This window comes from Eulemur rufifrons, chromosome 15 (genome assembly GCF_041146395.1).
Source record: "Eulemur rufifrons isolate Redbay chromosome 15, OSU_ERuf_1, whole genome shotgun sequence".
Lineage (NCBI taxonomy): Eukaryota > Metazoa > Chordata > Mammalia > Primates > Lemuridae > Eulemur > Eulemur rufifrons.
The window spans coordinates 43,717,501-43,738,196 of record NC_090997.1 but is presented as its reverse complement, the minus strand read 5'-3'; the positions used below and the strand labels follow the sequence as shown (position 1 = coordinate 43,738,196).

The window sequence follows — 20,696 nt, the reverse complement described above, 5'->3', positions numbered from 1 at the left end:
CGGTGGGTGCCCTCCGGGAAGCTGCGGTCGCGCTCCGCGCCCACCGCCTCCTGCCCCGCCAGCCCGGGACCGGGCGGGCGGGAGTTCGGCGGGGGTGGGGCGGGGTGGGGAGATGCCAGTCTCCTGACAAAGGAGAACGAGTGGGACACGCTGAGGCAGCCCGCCCCGCTAGGAGGGGAGCGGGAGGGGGAGTGTCGGGAGGGGAAGGGGCGGGCCTTTCATTCACTCTCGGCCCCTCCGCCGCCGCCCGAGCGGAAGGGCGGGGTCTCGTGCCCCCCGGGGTGAGGAGCGCGGAAGGCGGCGGGGCGTGGGGGCGGAGCCCGCGGGCGCGCGTCCCGAGGCGTCGGCTGCGTCGTCACGTCAGCGCGGGAGAGAGAAAGAGAGCAACCGACTCGGCAGGGACTAGGGGACGGGGCCGAGAGAGCGAGCGAGGGAGGGAGCGTGCGAGCCAGGAGGGGAAAGGCGGCCACTCGTGCTTGAGCGACCGCGGACGGGAGTGGGAGTGGTGGTGGAAAGGAGCAGGAAGGGGAAGACGGAGGGCCGAGAGAAGGCGGCGGACAGTGGCTGGTGGTGGTGGTGGTGGTAGGGGGAGAAGGAGGAGCTGGAGGAGGGCAGGGACTGAGTGAGTGAGTGAAGCGGACGCGCGAGGGAGGGGAGGGAAGGGGGGGGTCACGCGGGGGCGCGCGCGCGCACCGGGAGCGCGCTCGGAGGCGAGTGGAACTGGATCGGGTTTGCTGCCAGCGGCGTGAGCTTCGGCCGCCATTTTACAACAGCTCCACTCGCGCCGGACACAGGGAGCAGCGAGCACGCGTTTCCCGCAACCCGATCTCCTCGGACAGGATTCCTCCGCCTCGGCCCAACGGGGAGGTAACGACCGCCAGAACCTGGGTCTGGGAGGGGAGCTCCATGACATTGTGGAGTGAGCTGGGGGAGGGTGGCGCGAGGAGAAACCGGCTTTTCTGGAAAATGGATTCCAAGGGGGAGAGGAGCACGTTTACTGGGGCTGCCTGGAAGTAGGCCGCGGGACGCACCGCCACTTTCTTCTCTCCATGTGCTGCCGCCGTTCGGGCTTTGTCTGCGGCGCTCCGGGAGGAGGCGCCTCCGCGGCCCCGTGGCCCGCACGGACCGCTCGCGGCAGCTGAGTTGGTGCTGTCGTGGCCGTCGCCGCGGCACGGGAGTGGGCGGAGAGGAGCAGGTCCCGTCCCGCAGCCGTGCAGCGGGTTTGGGCGGTGCTCGGCGTCCCGCGGGTGTTGGGCTGTTCGTGGAACGCCTTCACGCCGCCGGGTTGCCAGCCCCGGCACCGCAGTCACTGCACCGAGGGGCGAGGGGTGGAGGCTTGCACCGCGCGCCACGGGTCACGTCTCGGTCGGGCGGGCGGCCGGGGGTCGCCGGTGTTCGGGTAGCGCCCGAGACGGAGAGCCATGTGTCACGGCGGAGACGGCGGCGCTGGGGGGCGGGGAAAGCCTGTGGCCTGGCGCCGCCGCGGCCTCGGTGTTGAGGAGCGAGATTGTGCTGCTGCAGCTTTCTGGGGGCTCCGACCGCGGCTTCGGGTTGATGTTAGGAGCCAGTGATGGTCTTGGCCTGGGACTCGGTGGGTTTCCGTTGAAGGAAGTTGTAGGACATTGGAAGGCGCAGAGCACGTGTTTCTAATGGGCTCCTGGCGGCCGCAGTGGTGAGGCTGCTGCTCTGGGTGCGGAGTCGGGGGCGGGCTTTGGGGTGCGGGGGTGAAGGGTGGAGAAACTGGGTGGTGGGAAGGTGGCTTGTGTGAGCGCTTTGTTCTTCGCTGGCTGTTGTTACTGATCTATAAGCGGCAGGCGGGAAAAGCGCGCACTTTGGGGGTTTACCTTTGAGAGGGACGAGCCCAGCTTTGCTTTCTCCAAACACACCTCGTTTTCTGTATGGGCACAGCTGCATGTGGCACGCTGGCTCGTCCTCGTGCTGATTGGGCTTTATTTGTAACATGGTTTTCTTAGGGAGTGTTAGGTGAGTCAGGGGTGGTGCTAAGGAAGAATATAGTGAATTGGTCTTTCTGTGCCCTGCGCTCCAAATTAGGCTTGTCAGGCGATAGTGACTTTAAGGCTTCTTTAAAGAGAGGCGCAGGCTGGCTGGTGCAGTAAATGGTAGAGAAAGTAAAGATTGGGGCTCTCATATTGTCCTCTATTCTTTTTGAAGATCCTAGTTTAATTTTGCTTATTGCGTTTGAACAGATCTCTGGAAACATGGCTACAGAACATGTTAATGGAAATGGTACTGAAGAGCCCATGGATACTACTTCTGCAGTTATCCATTCAGAAAATTTTCAGACATTGCTTGATGCTGGTTTACCACAGAAAGTTGCTGAAAAACTAGATGAAATTTACGTTGCAGGTAAGAACTAACACTTGCAAAATTACAGTATGAAATTTTTCTATTGGATTTCTGGCTTTGAGCTAAAATAGCAACTTTTTGTGGTTTCCAATAAGTGTGGGAACTGGAGTTTTGCCTTGTTGTGATAGTTGGTTAATTTAGGTGTGAACCAGAGGTTGAGATGTATAGAGGGAGGGAAAAAGGGAGGGTTAAGAGCTAAAGGCTGGCTGGCTGGAAGTCCTGATGGATAAGTATATGACAGTAGCAACAGCTGCTAAATGTTGGGAGCAGGCCATGTGACTTTTTTGAGTATTTTTATAGTAGGATTCTTGTTAAATAACTTGGTAACTGTAGACTTGTTTTCTTGTCTTTTTGGTGTGGCTGTTACTTTTTCTAGTGGTACTGAAATTGAGTAGAGGTTCATTTGTCATGCTTGGTATTTTGTTGGTTTTTAGGATTTGTGAGCCTGTATGTTTACTGTAGAAATATCGTAGTGTTCAGAACTATCTGATTTGGACACAAAACAAGATGTAAAAGAAGTTAGCTCATTGTAAGTGTGGTTGAGAGGGCTTCTTTAGTTCAGAATGCAGTTCAAAATGGCTAAAGTGTGTGTTTTTTCAAACATGTAAGTAGATAAGGGGAGTAGAATTGTACAGGCACACATGTACCTGGATTGCCGTCATAGTCTTCATTAAAAAAATATTTTCCAAAATATTAAAAGTTGATAACTAATTGTTTTCTCTTTTGCAGGGCTAGTTGCACATAGTGATTTAGATGAAAGAGCTATCGAAGCTTTAAAAGAATTCAATGAAGACGGCGCATTGGCAGTTCTTCAACAGTTTAAGGACAGTGATCTCTCTCATGTTCAGGTAATGTTAATTTAATGTCAGTGTGAAAAGAATTAAATTTGAGTAGTTTTGATATGCTCTGTTAAGTTTTATTAGATGCAGATATGATCACTATTAAATATGAATGGAATTTTTTTTTTTTTTTTTTGGCAGAACAAAAGTGCCTTTTTATGTGGAGTCATGAAGACTTACAGGCAGAGAGAAAAACAGGGGACCAAAGTAGCAGACTCCAGTAAAGGACCAGATGAGGCAAAAATTAAGGTATGTCTTCAGAAATTCTCTTTAGTTTTAAAGCCTTTTTGATTCTAACTTCAGTAAATATTCCTTGAATGTGAAAGGGGTGTGTTTGTTTTTAAGATGTTGAGGTAATTTATTAATTATTCCTAATTGTTATTTTTTGAAAAGTTTCCCACCTTTAACTATTTGTTTCTAAAACAGTTCACTTTTTAAGTTTATCATGTTACTCAGCTACTGATGTTTAAATTCTGTGCTGTTGATATTCCCAATAAAAGATTTAAAGAAACACTTATATTTCTAGATACTTTTTGAAAAATTGTAACTCCACATTATTGATAATCAAGCCAGACTAGGAGGGAATTATTTCACCTCATACTGGTGGGGAGTGTATATTTAGCAGCTGTTTGTGTATCTTAGGAGTCTCAAACCCCAGTGAATTTAGAATGTTAACACTGCTGCCCTCCTCTTCGATTAGTATGGGTAATTAAGGTTAAAAAGCATCTTTTAACAATAAAATTGTTGAGTGTGAAAACGTAAATGAGGAAACTGAGGCTGGGAGTGAAAGGCTTTTTTTGGTTTGTTTTAGGGTCCTACGAAAAAATAAATGGCCTCAAATTAAGCTAGGTTTTGATATTTGTATTAGTGAGTTTTAATAGTTCATAGAAAATATGGCGATCATATTTTTTTCCCTTTTTTTTACATAGCCTAAGTTATAGAAGCCTAAGTGATCATATGTGTTTAACCTGGTGTACTTTATAATGTGGTAGTGCTCTTGAGCCAGAGGTTATGGTTTAAGAAAATCAGTTATTAAGTAGGGTATAGGCATTGGGTATTTTAATGATATGAAAGAGGGACGTATAGAATGTGGAGGAGTTTGGAATATGGAGTTAGCTGTTAATGTCAGCCATGAAATTGAGGCTTTCGCAGGTTTAGCTATAAGTGAATTGAGTTTGAACTGTTCATGTAGTTTTGCCTTGAAAATGGGGTATAGTTGCCTTCACTGCAGTTATGTCAGTTGTAAGTAAATCTACATTTGGGACTTAGAATTTGAAATGTTACAAACTTTATAATAGTTTGTGTGACTTTCAGTTGTATCTTTGGAAGAGCATGGCTTAAATTGTTAGGCTTAAATTGTGGCAAGAAGGCTTAGGGACATTTGTATAGAATGTTTGACAGGAAATAAGTTTTTCCTTTTTGTTTTTATAGATGAAAGGTATTATTTGGGTCATGTAAAGATAAAGATAAAAAAAATACAACTCCTTTATAGCATGGGGATTACATATGAGAAAAAAGAAAGATGAGCCATTTAATGGTTTAGTTCATGTGATAGTCATCGATTTGAGTTTCAGTTTTCTTACCTAATGTTGCACCATTAAGCAGTCATATTTGGGTGTAATAAATGTAACAAAGAATTGTCTTTTGTGAACCTTTTTGTTAGAAAGTTAAGGAATAAAGGAGTTTTTATGAATTGTATTTTTCATAAATATTTAATGTTCTTTGAGTAGAAAATGTAAAAAAAAAAAATCTGTCTAGTCATTTTCATTTTCAGAGGCAGAGGTGACCCTAAATCATTTAACAGCATTTTGATAACTTTTATCATGTGGCTAGCGTTAAGTCTGTTTTTATTGCAGAATTTATTAGCTAATAGATTGGTTTTGTTGTTTAAAAAAACTGGTTTTGTGCTTTGTGGTTGAGATGGTGGAGAAGGGGAATGATTTTCCTTAGATTAATGGTGGACTACTTCTTTCTAGTACTTTTGACTATAGTGGATGAAGATAAATTCCTGATGCTCTGAGTAAATATGAGTTCTGTAAATTTTAACAGTTCACTTTTGGGGTGATAAAATGTAGAAGTTATGTCACGCTGTTGCAGTTTCATAAGTTTTTAAAGTCATTTTGGCTTTTATTTTTTCTAAATGACTGATGCTATTTTGTGAAACATGGCACTTTAATGTCAGGTAAGAAGAGGTTATTTTTCCTGTAGCTCTCAAGTTTTTAGACTTGGTTTGGGGAGCGTAATTTCTTCAAAGGCTGACAAAGTGCCCAGAATGGCAGTGTGCTCCTGGGAAGGGGTATAGGGAATTTGTTGGGTAAAGCTTTAAGATCATGCCAGATTAGGTATAATAATTTTTTAGGCCATATTAGGAGAGTAGATACACCCTGGCTTGAAAGTTGTTGATGGATTAATATTTCCTGTGGAGATTAGAAAATAATTTGAACAGGATCTTGAAGTTTTGGCAGTGGGTTAGGGGTTTAAAAAAGCATACATTGAAGGGAAAATTCTAAAATAGACAATGGAAACCTGTTTATGGGGGAATATTGCCAACATGATTGGAAAGATTTGAACAAGATTAATTTTAAATGTTAAATGCATAGGTGTGTGGTCTTGTGAATTAAATGTATTAATGATATTTGAATTTTTTTAAGGCACTCTTGGAAAGAACAGGCTACACACTTGATGTGACCACTGGACAGAGGAAGTATGGGGGACCACCTCCAGATTCCGTTTATTCAGGTCAGCAGCCTTCTGTTGGCACTGAGGTAAAGAAACTAAAAACTTGTACCTTTTGTAGTAAAAGCACAGGTATCTGGTTTCCTAAAGAAATTCTCCATGGTTTTCACTTAATATTTAATTTACAGATATTTGTGGGGAAGATCCCAAGAGATCTATTTGAGGATGAACTTGTTCCATTGTTTGAGAAAGCTGGACCTATATGGGATCTACGTCTAATGATGGATCCACTCACTGGTCTCAATAGAGGTTATGCGTTTGTCACTTTTTGTACAAAAGAAGCAGCTCAGGAGGCTGTTAAACTGGTAAGTTTTTTTTCCCCTCTTCAGTGTTCACATGCACTATCTTTAAGGCCAAGTTGTTTTTGTGTCTAGGAGTTTACCACATGTTTTTTGAAGTGCTGATTAGGCAATATTTTTCACATTCTCTGTGTAAGCTATATAACAGTATTCTGTGTATAATTGATAGGATTCAGGATCTTAAGGTAGTATGGTAGATAAACATCTGGCTTAGTGATTTTTTGTTTAAATTTATAGGAATGTGAAAATGTTTAAGTAAGTAACTGATAGTACTCCCATAGTTCCTCGCCACACCTGGGCCATCCCTTTTTCTAAAGTAATTCACAAAGACATTTTGATAATTTCTAATTGATGAAACAGGATTTTGTGGTGAGTGGCAGTAGTTGATTTTAAAATAGTAGATATTAGATGAGGACCTAGTTTTTTTTTTTTTTTGACAGCACACACTGCCTGATGACCAACGCTTAAAAATTTTTTTTGATGTTTCGAATTATGGCTTCCAGCACATTAAATTCTGTGACTGAAGTGGCTTCTGCATTTTATAGTTGAAGAGCTGGGGTTAATTTAAACTTATGGAATGTCTCAAGAAATACACCAGGAGGGAGGAACTTTTGTACAAGATGGCTCACTGTGGCAGATACTTGTTAAATTTGCTTTATCTGCCTTATGTATTTTGTTGGTAATTCTAAGCAAACTTAAAATCTTCCAACTGTTTTCCTTCCTGGGTTTTTTTTCCCTCTTCCCTCACCATAAAATACATCAATTGAAGGCAAACTTTAAAGAGAAAAATAAAACTAGCATGTTTTCCTGCTCTGTTGTTTGAATACTTTCACTGGTATGCATAATTGAATATGGTGGAGGTTTAACATTAGAAAAGTGTGTTACTTGAAAGAATGTAGATGTCTTTAAAAAGAGAATGCAGGAGTTTAGATATTTCTTTTTTAAATTTTCACTGAGTTTTCTCTTCTTAAGAAAATGCTTCCTATTTTACAGGGGATATAGTTCTATAGGGAGCCATTCACTGGTAACCTTTGAGCTGTCAAAATTTTAGTTTCAGCAGTTCAAGTAAAGGACTTTTTAGAGCTCCAGAAAGAAAGAGGTACTTTAGAAATCATCCAGTTTAATCTTCCTGTACAAGAATAGAACATTTTTGCCAGGCAGCAATAAAGTAACAGTAAGTGAAAATGCAGAATGAAAAAAACAATGAGTTGTCTTACTACAAAAAGCTAATACAGTGGGCCCTCCATATTCAAAGGTTCCATCCACAGATTCAACTAATTGCAGAATAGAAATAGTCCCAAAAACCCAATGAAAAATAATACAACAGTATATAAGGATGTGTGTGGGTTATGCAGATACTATGGCATTTTATGTAAGTGACTTGAACATCCCCAGATTTTGGTATGGGGTCTTGGCACCAATCCCCTACATTTACCGAGGGACCACTGTAAAGAATTTACTAGTGATGTCAGACCATTTTTTAACATTTTGAAGAAGAATCATTAAACTGACATTGTAGGGTACTTAATTCTTGCCAGCAAAATATACTGATTCTGGTAGGTGATCACTCGAACTTACTTTTAGAGGATTTCCAGAAACCTTAAAGAAACATCATTAGAGGAAGATGGAAATTAATCCAGTAGTGACATGATTTTGAGTTCCAGTAAGTAGACACTATGAAATATTTCAGTTTGGACAATTGCCTTGGCTTAACAAAATTGCATTTGTATAGGCTGCTTAGAATATAGTCTTATTTATATAGTTTTTAACTACAATGCAGAAACTTCCATAGATACCCAAGCAGCCTTTTGATTGGTCTAGGAACTAACCCTTAAACCTTTTTACATTTCTTTCTGGGTTTCTCTGTTGTGATTTAAGTGCTTATCTGGGGGCATGATTATTTTTTACTACCTGATAACAGGAGTCACTGCATTTTGGTACCTTTTAAAATTACACTTCTAGTGGTAGGTGGTATGTATCCACTGGGATGAATTGAGCATGTTGTCATTTGCTTTTTTTAAATGCCTTACTGTGGTTAGGATTTGGGAGACTTGCCTTAATACAACAATAGAAAGGACTAGATTTTAGCGGAAATGAAGTAATTGAAGCATTCTGGAAAAATACAAAACTTAAATTGATTTGGATGTTTTTTGCTACTTTTGTATTTATTTGTGGAAATCAGTACCCCTTCCTAGATAAATTCCTTAAGGGAGCATACTTTGGAAACTCTTGCTACTTGTGTCATATCTTAAAATTCTACTCGAGTTAAAACTCTGAGGTGAATTTTATGTAATTCAGGTGTCATTCTATTTATATGTAATTAAATGTTGGGACAGTGCTTTCCTTTGCATTATTTACAAATCAGACAAGATTGAAGCATCTGCTCTATTTGCTTTTCTTTGAGTATCTTGAGGAATATCTGAGGCCGAAATTTGGTCTTATTTTTTTCTCTAGTCTGTAATCCTCTGATCTACCAGCTGAGTTGTCAAAGGATGTGGCTTTATTTTTTGATAGTGATGCGGCAATAATTTCTGCAGTAGATTAAAAACTATTATAGATTTTAAGTTTGCATGTGGGTTACTTATAAAAATAGGTTAATTGATGTTAATAGCTGAACTGCAAATTTCTTAAATGACTGATTTTAGCCAACATCTGTATTGTATTTGGGGGAATAAAAAAATTTCATCCCTAAATGATGATAATCTAGCTAGGGAAGCAAGATCTAAACTTGTGTAAAGGTGATTAGTAGCTACCACTTGTGCTTGTTGAGGGACAGTAGCTTTGCTAGATGCTACATTATTATCATCTCTAAATTCCACCTCAACTCTTTCTTCCAGGTAAGTGGAATTATCTTCATTCTATAAGAAGAGTAAATAGGCTGGGTGACTTGCTTGAGGCCATACAGCTAAACACCACAGCCTTGGTTTGATGCCAGGTTTCTTTAGCTGGAGTGCGTATTGTCGACTAGACATAACAATTTAAGCCAGAAGTACGAGTTATGCCACAAAGTAGCCTGATTTTTTTAAATTATGTAGTGGTTTAGGTAGTGTTAAAAGGAGTTCAGGAAGTAAGTCATGTCTCTTGACAAAATATTTTTGGCATCTAATGTTTTACTGTCTTCACTGTGACCATGCTAGTCTAAGTTACCATTTTTGTACCATTTAGACTAGTGTGAAGGAACTTGAAGAGTTTCACTGCCTTCTATTGCTTTTTACATTTGACAGGATAGATTAGACCACAACCTTCCTATGCTGAAAAATGACTTCCAAACACAACCCTATCCAGTCAAGTTCCTGCTTACCTCTTTACCCCACTTTTTTCTTCATTACCTTTCCAGCTATACTTTGCCTTCTTTTTTTGTCCTCCAAATAAGGCATGGCCATTGCTATCACAAGGCCACCTTCTGTTCTGCTTTTGTACGCTTTGGAAGCAGCCCAATAAGTACTTACCAGTCAGGTCTTAGAAGGCCTTTTCCTGGCTTTGAGGAGATATTACCAACCTGTTGCCCCATCACAGTATCCTGAACATGATAAAATAAGATTTTGCTTAGATGAACTTGAAATTATTTTTTGACTTTGTAAAAAGTTTTTCCCTATCAAAATATAAGCATGTTTTCACCTGTATCCCTAACGTTTAAAACAGTGCCCCCGCTGTATAGTAGGTGCTGGATAAGTAACCTGACTGGCTCACCAGTGCCATTTAACATCATTTATGACACGAGAATTTACGCCTTTATAGTTCATGGACTGTTTTCCTGTTTAAAGGTTTTTTAGCCTCCATCTGCAATTCTGTGCTACCTTGAGTTGTAGGGATTAGGGTAGATTATTGGGTGATGCTTTCCCCTCTCACCCCACAGAGGATGTTGGGAAGTACGTGTGTTTCGGGTTGTCATAAAGACAGGAAGAAGGGTAGGCAAGTATGTATTTGTGTGTTGTGCTGCTAGAATTGGAGTCCAGGGCCAGTGGTGCTATAATGGAAATATCCTGCTGAAAATGCTAATAGTGCCTATGTTACAAACACTGGAATAGATGAGATCTCTATTTACAGATTAAAAGTTAAGATTTTAATAGTTCTGATGGTTTTATTCACCAGATTGGTTGTGTACACCACCATAATGTGTGTACAACCATTTTGATGAATGCAGCTGACAAAGTACGTCCATGAAATATTTTAGTAGCAATTTAGCAAATATTTGGTGTGTTAAACATAAAAACTTTTATCACAGATATATATGTTCTTGATTTTAGAGAGTTTGTGGGATGTAAAAGGGGCTAATTACAATTAAAATGGATGCAAATTGTGCAAAGATGAAGGGAGATTGCTTTAGGTTAGGGTTGTCGAACATCTTGTAATGGAGTTTGAGCAGAACGGTGAAGGAAACAGGTGAATCTGGTTGAAGCAGTGTTGAAATAAGTAGGAGATACAACTTGTATAAGGTCAATACCAGAAGGTGTAGTTCAGAACTGCTGGGTTAAATAAGCTGCATAGTGCAATTAAAGTTTTGAGCCTTGTTGTGGGTGGCATGATGTAAATGGTTGAATGATGAAGGATGTTTGGATGAATAGGACAAAGGCCAGGAGGAGGGGGGCATCAGTAGGTCAAAGATTTTGAAGAGAGAAATGATAGGCCACTAGTGGTGTATTGTAGGTTCTGTTCTAGCTTTTTCCAGTGACTTAAATGAGGGCATAGTTGGACTGTTCATGAAATGTTTGGTGACTTGAATGTGCATGCAGTGATTAATTGATGCCTTGGATGACGAAATCAGGATTGGGAAAAATTTTGATAGCCTGGGAAAAATACAGTTCACATCTAGCAGGGTTGAACTGACAAAAGTCAAGCTCTGTATAAAACTAATTTAACAAGTAAGCTAAGGTAACATGGAAAACATGTAATAGAGGTATGGCGTCTAGAAGTGGAAAATTAGTAACAGTGTCCAGTTTATTCTAGGCTCCGTAGTGTCAGTCTGCATTTACAATATTGTGTTATAGATGTCACTCTTTAGTGTAAATACCTCTTGGAGGCACTTTAGTTTGCTATTACAAGGGAAGGAATGATTAACCAAGCATAAAGAAGTGTGCGCAGGTATGCGAAGTGTTATCTTTTGGAGTAGAATTTTTGGGAAAGTGGATTTTGGCTCAATGTAAAGAAGACTTTAATATTTAGAATGAAAGTGGACAGGCTTGGGAGGTAGTGGCTTTACTGAAAAGAGTTAGGACTGAGCAACACTTCTAGATCAGATTCCAAATTTGAGATTGCTAAATTTGTGGGAATTTGGTGACTATGAGGGAAGGAAAAAGTGACTTAAAATTCTGAGCCTAAGTCACAGGAATGTTCCACACTGTACCACTCCTGTTTTGGTATTATTAAATACTGAAACTGCATAGATTAATAATCAAAATTCATTATTTTTTATTTGGTCTACTTCACTGTGATATACTGAGCCTGAAAGCTAGCTAGATTTTAAAAACCAGCTTCTAAGGTCCAGGGCCCACCTTTCTAAAGTAGGAAACACATACTTTTTTGTTCATTTTTGGTACTATATAGTATCTTGAGTTAGGGTATTAAATCAGAACCTCTGTTAAGGTTTAGATTTGTTTTTGTATTGCCCTTTTACCATTTAACTTACTTTTACCACCTGCTAGGATGAGAAGTGTTTCTTTTTGAATTTAAGGTGATAGAATGATATTAGAGCAAGAAAGGTTAAGCAATTCAAATATACATATAAAAATGCATGCTTAATCCATAGATGGAACATTGCTTCAGAAAATGCTTATTTCTAGGTACTTTCATTTTATTTGGACAGTATGCCCAAAGGGTCTCCTTACTTTGCTCCTTTAATGACTTATTTTCCTTGGTGAGCCAGTTTATTCTCTGTGTTACCTATAATTGTTCAAGGTTTTCTTATTTTTAAAATGTGAGTGGGGAAGAGTTACATTTTATTTTATAAATCCTGCTAAATCTTTATGTTATTTATATTGGTCAGAGACTGTAGTCATTCTTCACAGTTTCTACCTACCCTATCTGGTTAACTTGATTAGCAGGCTCAGTGATGATGGGTTGGAAAGAAAATGGTTTTTCTGTGTATAATAATGGAAATAGTCATTATTAATTTGAAACAGCATTGTTAATGTTGATGGAAGTGTTGGCTACATTACAGATTAGCTATCTTTCTTATATTTCTCTGATTATTGCTGCCTTGATAGAATTTTTCCATTCTCTTTTATATTTCCCTTCTAGATTTCTTGTAAGGATTTTGGTTGCTCTCAATTGTATTTTCTTGGTGTATGAGAATTCTAGTTTTGGTAGAAGTTTTTAAAAAATAATATATTTTCTTACAGTGAATAGCGCTGTTCTTAGATTTGGGAAACAAAAGTACCAAAAAAGCCCCCACAATATGCTGAAATAAGAATAAAAAAAAAATAAAATGTTTAAAAAAAAAATACCAAAAAAGAAAATAAAAACATACCAAATCGTCACCCTCAAAAAATGACTTAACTTTTCCCCTTGAACACATTGTATTTTCTTCCCTTCTTTTTCTGATGTTAATTGTTTTTGTCAGCTCCTAGTTATAGACTAGATGACCAACTTGCAAGCCATAGATTTGTCACTAAGGATGGCTACTTGATGCTAGATGATAAGAATCTAGGGAATGTTTATGTTTTAAAATAATTTATTGTGTTCTTAGGTTAACTTTATTTGTAAAATAAGGCATTGTAGTCTACTTGTCTGTCCATAATCCCGTGCAATGATGGATTCAACCATAGCTCTACTGTTTTCAGGTAACACAAATGTTTCTGCTTTTAAAAGATGCTTGATCTAATGGAGGAGAAAAACACATAAAAAGAGTATAAATGCTATATGAGACAACAAAGTATAAGGCAGGATTTCTCCACCTTAGCACTACTGATATTTTAGACTGGATAATTTTTGTCATGGCGGGCTACCTTGTGTGAATTGTAGGATGGTTACCAGCATCTCTTGCCTCTGCCTACCCACTAGATAACAGCAGCAAGACTATTCTCCTTCCCAGTTTGTGACAACCAGAAGTATTAGATGTCTCCAGACACTGTCAGATGTTTCCTGGTGGCAGAATCACTCCAATTGAGAACTATTCATAGATGTTAACATGGAAGGGTGTTTTGTTGACCTTTAGGGGATTTAGGGATTGTAGGGTATTTGATGGTTGAACTCAATCTACAGGTATGCAGTGGAGTTTGGATGGTAGAAGTTTTAGGGAAGTTGAGGTTTAGAAGTGTTAAAAACTACATGTTTCAAAACTGATATAAATGGCTAAGATAACTGTAGAGAAAAAGGGGAGGTAGCGTGAGTTTTAGGATGGTCTTATCTCTGGTGATGGGGAGCCATTGAGAGATTTTTTCTTTTCTTTTCTTCATTTCTGTTGCTATAACAGATTTTTTTCAATAGTGAGGTAGAAAGCACAAAGTTGTTCTGAACTTGGAGGCACAGTGTTTGAACTATATATTCACATTTTGATTTTGATTCTCTGAAGATAATCAGAGAAGATGGAGAAAGGAACACGGAGGAGTTTACTTTTTTTTTTTTTTTTTTTTTTTTTTTTGAGACAAGCATCTGGCTCTGTTGCCCAGGCTAGAGTGCCATGGCATCAGCCTAGCTCACAACAACCTCAAACTCCTGGGCTCAAGCAATCCTCCTGTCTTAGTCTCCCAAGTAGCTGGGACTACAGGTGCATGCCACTGTGCCTGGCTAATTTTTTTCTATTTTTAGTAGATGATGGGGTCTCATTGTTGCTCAGGCTGGTCTAAAACTCCTGAGCTCAAGCGATCCTCCCCCCTCAGCCTCCCAGAGTGCTAGGATTACAGGAGTGAGCCACTGCGCCTGGCCGGAATCTACTTTCTGAATTATGTTTCCCTTTGTTATACCTGATGTACCTACTATGCAAGAATGGGAATAATAGAAGAATGACTTTTATGTTGCCATGAGGCTGTTCTGTAAGCTGTATGGAAATTCTGTTGGTTCTTCAGTTTGTATGGCTCCATGTGTGTCTAGGTATAAAATAGATTTTGAGGTCAGGTGTTGGGATTAATCAGTAACTAGTGCCACTGCTGCCACCATTATTACAAACATAAACTTCGAGGTGGTTTTAACTACGTATTCCATGTAGTCCACTTTTCCAGATAACTTGGATACTTTTGAACCTTGGTTTGTAAATAATAGTAGTGATTGGTAGATTTGTCACTTTTCACGTAATGCATTTTGCCTCTGCTTTACAATATCTTATTCTATGGGATATAATTACTTGAAAATTAAGTTTACTTTTTATTGTAGTTTTATAATTTGTTTCTATACTTTTACCTTAATCAACTTGTCTTTCTCCTTCATAATTTTATTACATGCTTGATGAAAATGAAATGGGACAAAAAGTAGGGTTGGATTGAAAATAAAAAGGAGCTCCTTAGGCTTAAATATTTGAAGCCAAAAATTCCTTATTGCAACTTTTTATAAGAGGAAGGGGAGATGTAAAAATAGATTTAGGTGTTGGTTAACAGAAAGGCAGAAAGTTTGCTGTTTTTGGAATCAACTTCCCTTGCATGAGAATAACTGGTTGTTGGCAAAATGAACTTATGTAGAAGTTAAGGTATTATGGAGTCAGCAGTGTTTGAATTTAAACTACTACAGACCTGATTCCTAATTTATCAAGTTTCCTAGATTTCAAGGATTTAACAAACATTTTTACCTTAAATTAATTCATGAAATTTTTAGTGTGTTTTGTCAGTAAAGTCTTCTGTCTCTAAGATTATAATTTCCCTTTTATATGGGAATTGTGGTAAGTTATTTTTAAAGGATGAAAATATTTGATAACACAGTGTTGGAATTTTGTTAAAATCTTGCTTTTGTAGATGAGATTTGGGTATCTTCTATAATAAACACTTCTAATCGGATGTTACAAGTGATTTAAAAACATGCACTTTTCCCCCTTTCAGTATAATAATCATGAAATACGTTCTGGAAAACACATTGGTGTCTGCATCTCGGTTGCCAACAATAGGCTTTTTGTGGGCTCTATTCCTAAGAGTAAAACCAAGGAACAGATTCTCGAAGAATTTAGCAAAGTAACAGGTAAGTTGGATTTTTTGGAAGAAGGTGTATGTAGTTTATACTAGTGAGGATAATAGCATAGTTCTGTGTGCCAAGCATTGTTGTAGATACTACATTTATTAACTCATTGAGTCCTTTCTACAACTTGATGAGGTATGTAACCCCATTTTTCAGATCAGAAAAGTAGGCACAGAGGGTTTTGGGAAATAACTTGCTGAAAAATTATATGCAGGTTAGTAAGGAGTGCAGCTGAGATTTGAATTCAGCCTGCAGAATCATTGTTCTGCTTCCCTAGGTTTTTTTTTTTTTTTTTTTTTTTTGAGACAGAGTCTCACTCTGTTGCCCAGGCTAGAGTGAGTGCCGTGGCATCAGCCTAGCTCACAGCAACCTCAAACTCCTGAGCTCAAGCGATCCTCCTGTCTCAGCCTCCCGAGTAGCTGGGACTACAGGCATGCACCACCATGCCCGGCTAATTTTTTCTATATATATTTTTAGCTGTCCATATAATTTCTTTCTATTTTTAGTAGAGATGGGGTCTCGCTCTTGCTCAGGCTGGTCTCGAACTCCTCAGCTCAAACGATCTGCCCACCTGGGCCTCCCAGAGTGCTAGGATTACAGGCGTGAGCCACCGCGCCCGGCCGCGCTTCCCTAGTTTTGCAAGATATTTCTTTGTAGTCTTTCTTTAGATGTTAGTCGATATTCTTAGTTGAATTGTATGAATAATTTGATTTTTCCAAATTATGGGAATAATAATTATTCTTGCCATATGCAGAAATTATACATTATCAATATGGTATAACTTTGAACTGTAAAACAATCTTATAACAGTTTCCAAATTACAAGCTGCTTTATTTAGAAAATATTTTTGTCGTCTTACAGTGTTTAGCAAATTATCAGCCTGCTAACAGTTGTCAGGAACGTTTGAAATTCCTGTGCAATACTAATATTTTATATTTCATTTGATATAAGCCATTGGTATCTGAGGCCAGAAATGTGCCATTAAAAAAAATATTAGTGTTTGCTTACATAAGAAAACTACCTAGCCATATTTGACCTATACTGCCATTTTCCTACAATTATGTAAAGATTTTTATCTGCTTCTCTCTGATTTGGTTAGTGGAAGCAAAAAGTCTTTAGATCTAACAAAAAATACAGTTTCATTTCATGGGGGTTTCTGTGTTGGAAAAACTTGTAAGGGTGGATTGAGAAAATTATCTGGACCTGTTTTTTTGATAGTCTTTGTAAAGATGGCTAATGAAGAAAGATTATTTTTCACTTGGATATTTAATATCTTAGGAAAGTAAGTCCTTTTATCTACTTGTTCTTGCTGACTGTTTTATCTAATTTCCCTGAAATGGTTGCTTACTTTCAGAGGGTCTTACAGATGTCATTTTGTACCACCAACCGGACGACAAGAAAAAAAACAGAGGCTTTTGTTTTCTTGAATATGAAGATCACAAAACAGCTGCCCAGGCAAGGCGTAGGTTAATGAGTGGTAAAGTCAAGGTCTGGGGAAATGTTGGAACTGTTGAATGGGCTGATCCTATAGAAGATCCTGATCCTGAGGTTATGGCAAAGGTAATGATAACTCAAGTTAAAAATCTTTTTTGAGGGGATGATTGGGTCAGGGAGGCAGAGAACTTACAAAATGAATTGTGTACTTTTTTTTAAACTAGATTTTTGAATGTGAGAAATACTCTTTACTAAGGGATTAGAGGCAAGTAAATGTAGAAATTTATTCATAAACACTTAACTGTAATTGTATAGCCATCATAATCTCATAATGAAGTAGCTAGTGTACGTGCTGTAGAGATGATTCACTTCCATTTTTTGTGTGGTTTCTAAGAGCAATTTCTTTGAGTTTTTGAGAGTGGCGCCATTAGCTTACATGGTTTTTGTGTTAAAAGTCCTACTTCTAAAAATAGTGAATCATCGTACTGGCCCCAGCAGAGCTGCTGTACTTATGTTTAGCTATTATTAGGTATCCTGCTTCAGCAGTCAGTTGAAACATTCTATGAGAGTAAACATCTCGAGTCAACACTTTCTACCTACTAGTGCAGATTGCAATTATTTTTTTCTACCCTTTGTCTTTTAATAATCCCCCTTTATTAGGGAAATGTATGTTATAGGTGTTAAATAACACTAGTTCAGTTAAAAAGAGTGAGGTGTGAACTGTCAGGAGAACTATGAATATAATTGAAGGATAAAGTTTATTTTTTCCTCTGGCTTGTAAAGTTCTCACTGGGTTAGTACTTTAGAGTAACACATTCAGATGGCATTCAGGTATTTTAGGAGGAAGTGATAATGTTTCTTAGTCAAAAGGTTAAGTTTTGTAATTGTACTTTGAAAAGTTTTCAGGATTGAGAGAACAGTTTGTCTTAATACTTTGAATACTCCCTCCTCCTTTATCTAAGTTTTCAAAAGCAGGTCCTGATTAGTTTTGATGACCTGTGTTAAGTGTTAGCTCTTTCTGAGGGCATGGTATTCACTTTGTTAGGAAATAACTGTCCCTTCTTGATTGGTAAATAATTACTAATTTAATAAAAATTACTAAGTGTACAGTCTATATTTCTTTTTAAGTAAACTTTATTAGAACAATTTTAGGTTTACAGCAAAATGGACCAGAAAGTACAGAGAATTTCCATAAACCTCCTGCTCCCACATATGCACTGCCTCCTCCACTATCAGTATTCTGCACCGAAGTAGTATGTTTGTTAAAATTGATGAACCTGCATTGATCACCTACCTGAAGTCCATAGTTTACATGAGGGCTCACTCTTAGTGTACATTTTATGGTTTTTGATAAATGTGTAATGACATGTATCCATTATAATATCATACGGAATAGTTTCACTGCCTTAAAAAATCCTCTGCTTTGCTTGTTCATACCTTCACATCCAAGCCCTAGCAACCACTGATCTTTTTACTGTCTCCATAGTTTTGCCTTTTCAGAGTATCATATATAGTTGGGGTTACGGGTTCCTCCATTTCTTTTTGTGGCTTTATAGCTCACTTCTTTATAGTGATGAATAATATTCCATTCTGTGTTATACCACAGTTTATCCATTCACCCATTGAAGGACGTCTTGGTTGCTACTGATTTGGGGCAATTATGAATAAAGCTGCTATAAACATCCTTTTGTAGGTTTTTGTGTAGATGTAAGTTTTCCATTTCTTTGGATAAATGAGTGGGATTGTTGGATTGTATGGTAAGAGTGTTTAGTTTTGTAAGAAGCTGCCAAACTGTCTTCCAAAGGGGCTGTACCATTTTGCATTCCCATCAGCAGTGAGAGAGATTTCCTGTTACTCCATGTCCTTACTCACATTTGGTGGTGTTAGTGCTTTGGATTGTGGCCATTTTTAATAGGTGTGGTGTTACCTCATTATTTTAACTTGCAATTCCTTAATGACGGATGATGGTTAAGTATCTTTTCATGAGCTTGTTTGCCACCTGGTTATCTTCTCTGGTAAGGTGTCTGTTCAGGTCTTTTGACCTGATCCAGCAATCCTCCTTGGTTGAAAGGAGTTGAAAACTTTGTTTTTCATATTTTTGATATTTTTCTAATGGATTGTGATTGAAGTTAACTTTGCAGGGTGGGATGGTGGCATCTTGGAAATTGAACTCTTTGGAAATAATACAGGGAGCTTTTTTTTTTTTTTTTTTTTTTTTAATTTCAGGTTAAAGTGCTGTTTGTACGCAACCTTGCCAATACTGTAACAGAAGAGATTTTAGAAAAGGCATTTAGTCAGTTTGGGAAACTGGAACGAGTGAAGAAACTAAAAGATTATGCATTCATTCATTTTGATGAGCGAGATGGTGCTGTCAAGGTAAATAAGGCAGAATTATCATAGGCATCTAAATCAGACTAACAATTTTTAGTCATCCTAGGATCAGAACATTTAAAAAATTGGGGGAATACTCAGGTCATGGAATCCACCCAGGCTAACCTTTATTGGCCTTAGTTTAGTGAGTTAGGCAATCTTCTAAGTAAAAAAAAAGTTGAAGAGCTGTCTTTAAAATCTAACAATCTTATTTTATCTCACTGACTGAGGCTTTTTATCATTCTTCTAACATTAATGATAAATGATTTTTTAACTTTAAATGAATTATAATTGTTCTGAAAGGCCTGCTTTTATATTGATCATTATCTAATTTTTTAAGGCTATGGAAGAAATGAATGGCAAAGACTTGGAGGGAGAAAATATTGAAATTGTTTTCGCTAAGCCGCCAGATCAGAAAAGGAAAGAAAGAAAAGCTCAGAGGCAAGCAGCAAAGAATCAAATGTAAGTGAAATTTATATAGTTAAAAAAAAAACAAAACAAAACTTTGAGTACGTTTTGATGTTGGTATACTAATTAGAGAATAACAGGTATTGCTCAAAGTTGTAAAACAATTCATAACATACCATAACTTTTTGGGGGGGGAGGGATAGAGTCTTGCTCTGTTGCCCAGGCTAGAATGCCGTGGCGTCAGTCTCGCTCACAGCAACCTCAAACTCCTGGGCTGAAGCAATCCTTCTGCCTCAGCCTCCCTGAGTAGCTGGGACTACAGGAATGCACCACCATGCCCGGCTAATTTTTGTCCATATAATTTCTTTCTGTTTTTAGTAGAGACTGGGTCTCACTCTTGCTCTGGCTGGTCTCGAACTCCTGAGCTCAAACCATCTGCCCACCTTGGCCTCCCAGAGTGCTAGGATTACAGGTGTGAGCCACGGCGCCCGGCCAGACAAATTCCTATTTATTTTTAGAGTAAGGGCAGTGATCAAGTTGTTGTTTCTGTACTTTCTTGTGCAGTGGGACAAGTTGACAAGTTCTGAGCCTCAGTTTCTTCAATTCTAAAATAGGATCAGACTAAATTATGTGGTATCTCTTGTACTGTGATTATCCGAGTGACCCATACTTGTTCTGGGACTAAAGAAATGTGCATAATTGGTTTGATAGTAGTATAAAAGAAAAAAGACTACAAAGAGTTTTAATGCTCTATACCTCAAACTCCTGGGTATAATTGTATGCAGTGTAAAATGATAACTCTTTCATATCTCTTTCAGAAGACAATTGATTATGGTTAATTTATTAAAGTGGAAGTATAGGAGATTATATTAGATATGTAACTAGAGCAGTTACATTTGTGATTTGATAGATGGAGGGTGATACTAAGTAGAAGGTGGAGGATGTCAGTATATCTATTAATATTTGAAAAGGAGAAAAATCTAAAAGGGATGGCTACATGTGATGCTTGTACTTTAAATTGCTACATTGGCTGATTCTTTTAAAAAATAATTAAAACTATAGCATGTATTCCTACTTAATGCTTGTTTCATCCCTATGAGTTAGATACTCATATCTCCCAGTTTGAGATGAGGAAACTGAGCCACAG

The 20,696-nt window shown here is 38.7% G+C and overlaps 1 protein-coding gene across 6 annotated transcripts in view; it reads left to right on the top strand.

The window, feature by feature from the left end:
• The first annotated feature begins 638 nt into the window (after window positions 1-638).
• Window positions 639-20,696, top strand: part of SYNCRIP (synaptotagmin binding cytoplasmic RNA interacting protein) — a 25,471-nt gene continuing 5,413 nt past the window's right edge. For 2 of the 6 annotated variants that reach the window (XM_069487341.1, XM_069487340.1), the window contains exons 1-10: window positions 808-867; window positions 2,208-2,367; window positions 3,097-3,215; window positions 3,348-3,455; window positions 5,858-5,971; window positions 6,071-6,247; window positions 15,205-15,340; window positions 16,692-16,897; window positions 18,998-19,147; window positions 19,482-19,603. In XM_069487341.1, the coding sequence (XP_069343442.1) occupies window positions 2,220-2,367; window positions 3,097-3,215; window positions 3,348-3,455; window positions 5,858-5,971; window positions 6,071-6,247; window positions 15,205-15,340; window positions 16,692-16,897; window positions 18,998-19,147; window positions 19,482-19,603 (1,280 nt within the window). In that variant the 5' untranslated portion in view covers window positions 808-867; window positions 2,208-2,219. Of the gene's footprint in view, window positions 868-2,207; window positions 2,368-3,096; window positions 3,216-3,347; window positions 3,456-5,857; window positions 5,972-6,070; window positions 6,248-15,204; window positions 15,341-16,691; window positions 16,898-18,997; window positions 19,148-19,481; window positions 19,604-20,696 lie in introns of those variants that run through there. The other 4 variants (XM_069487345.1, XM_069487343.1, XM_069487342.1 and 1 more) reach the window with 3 other exon arrangements.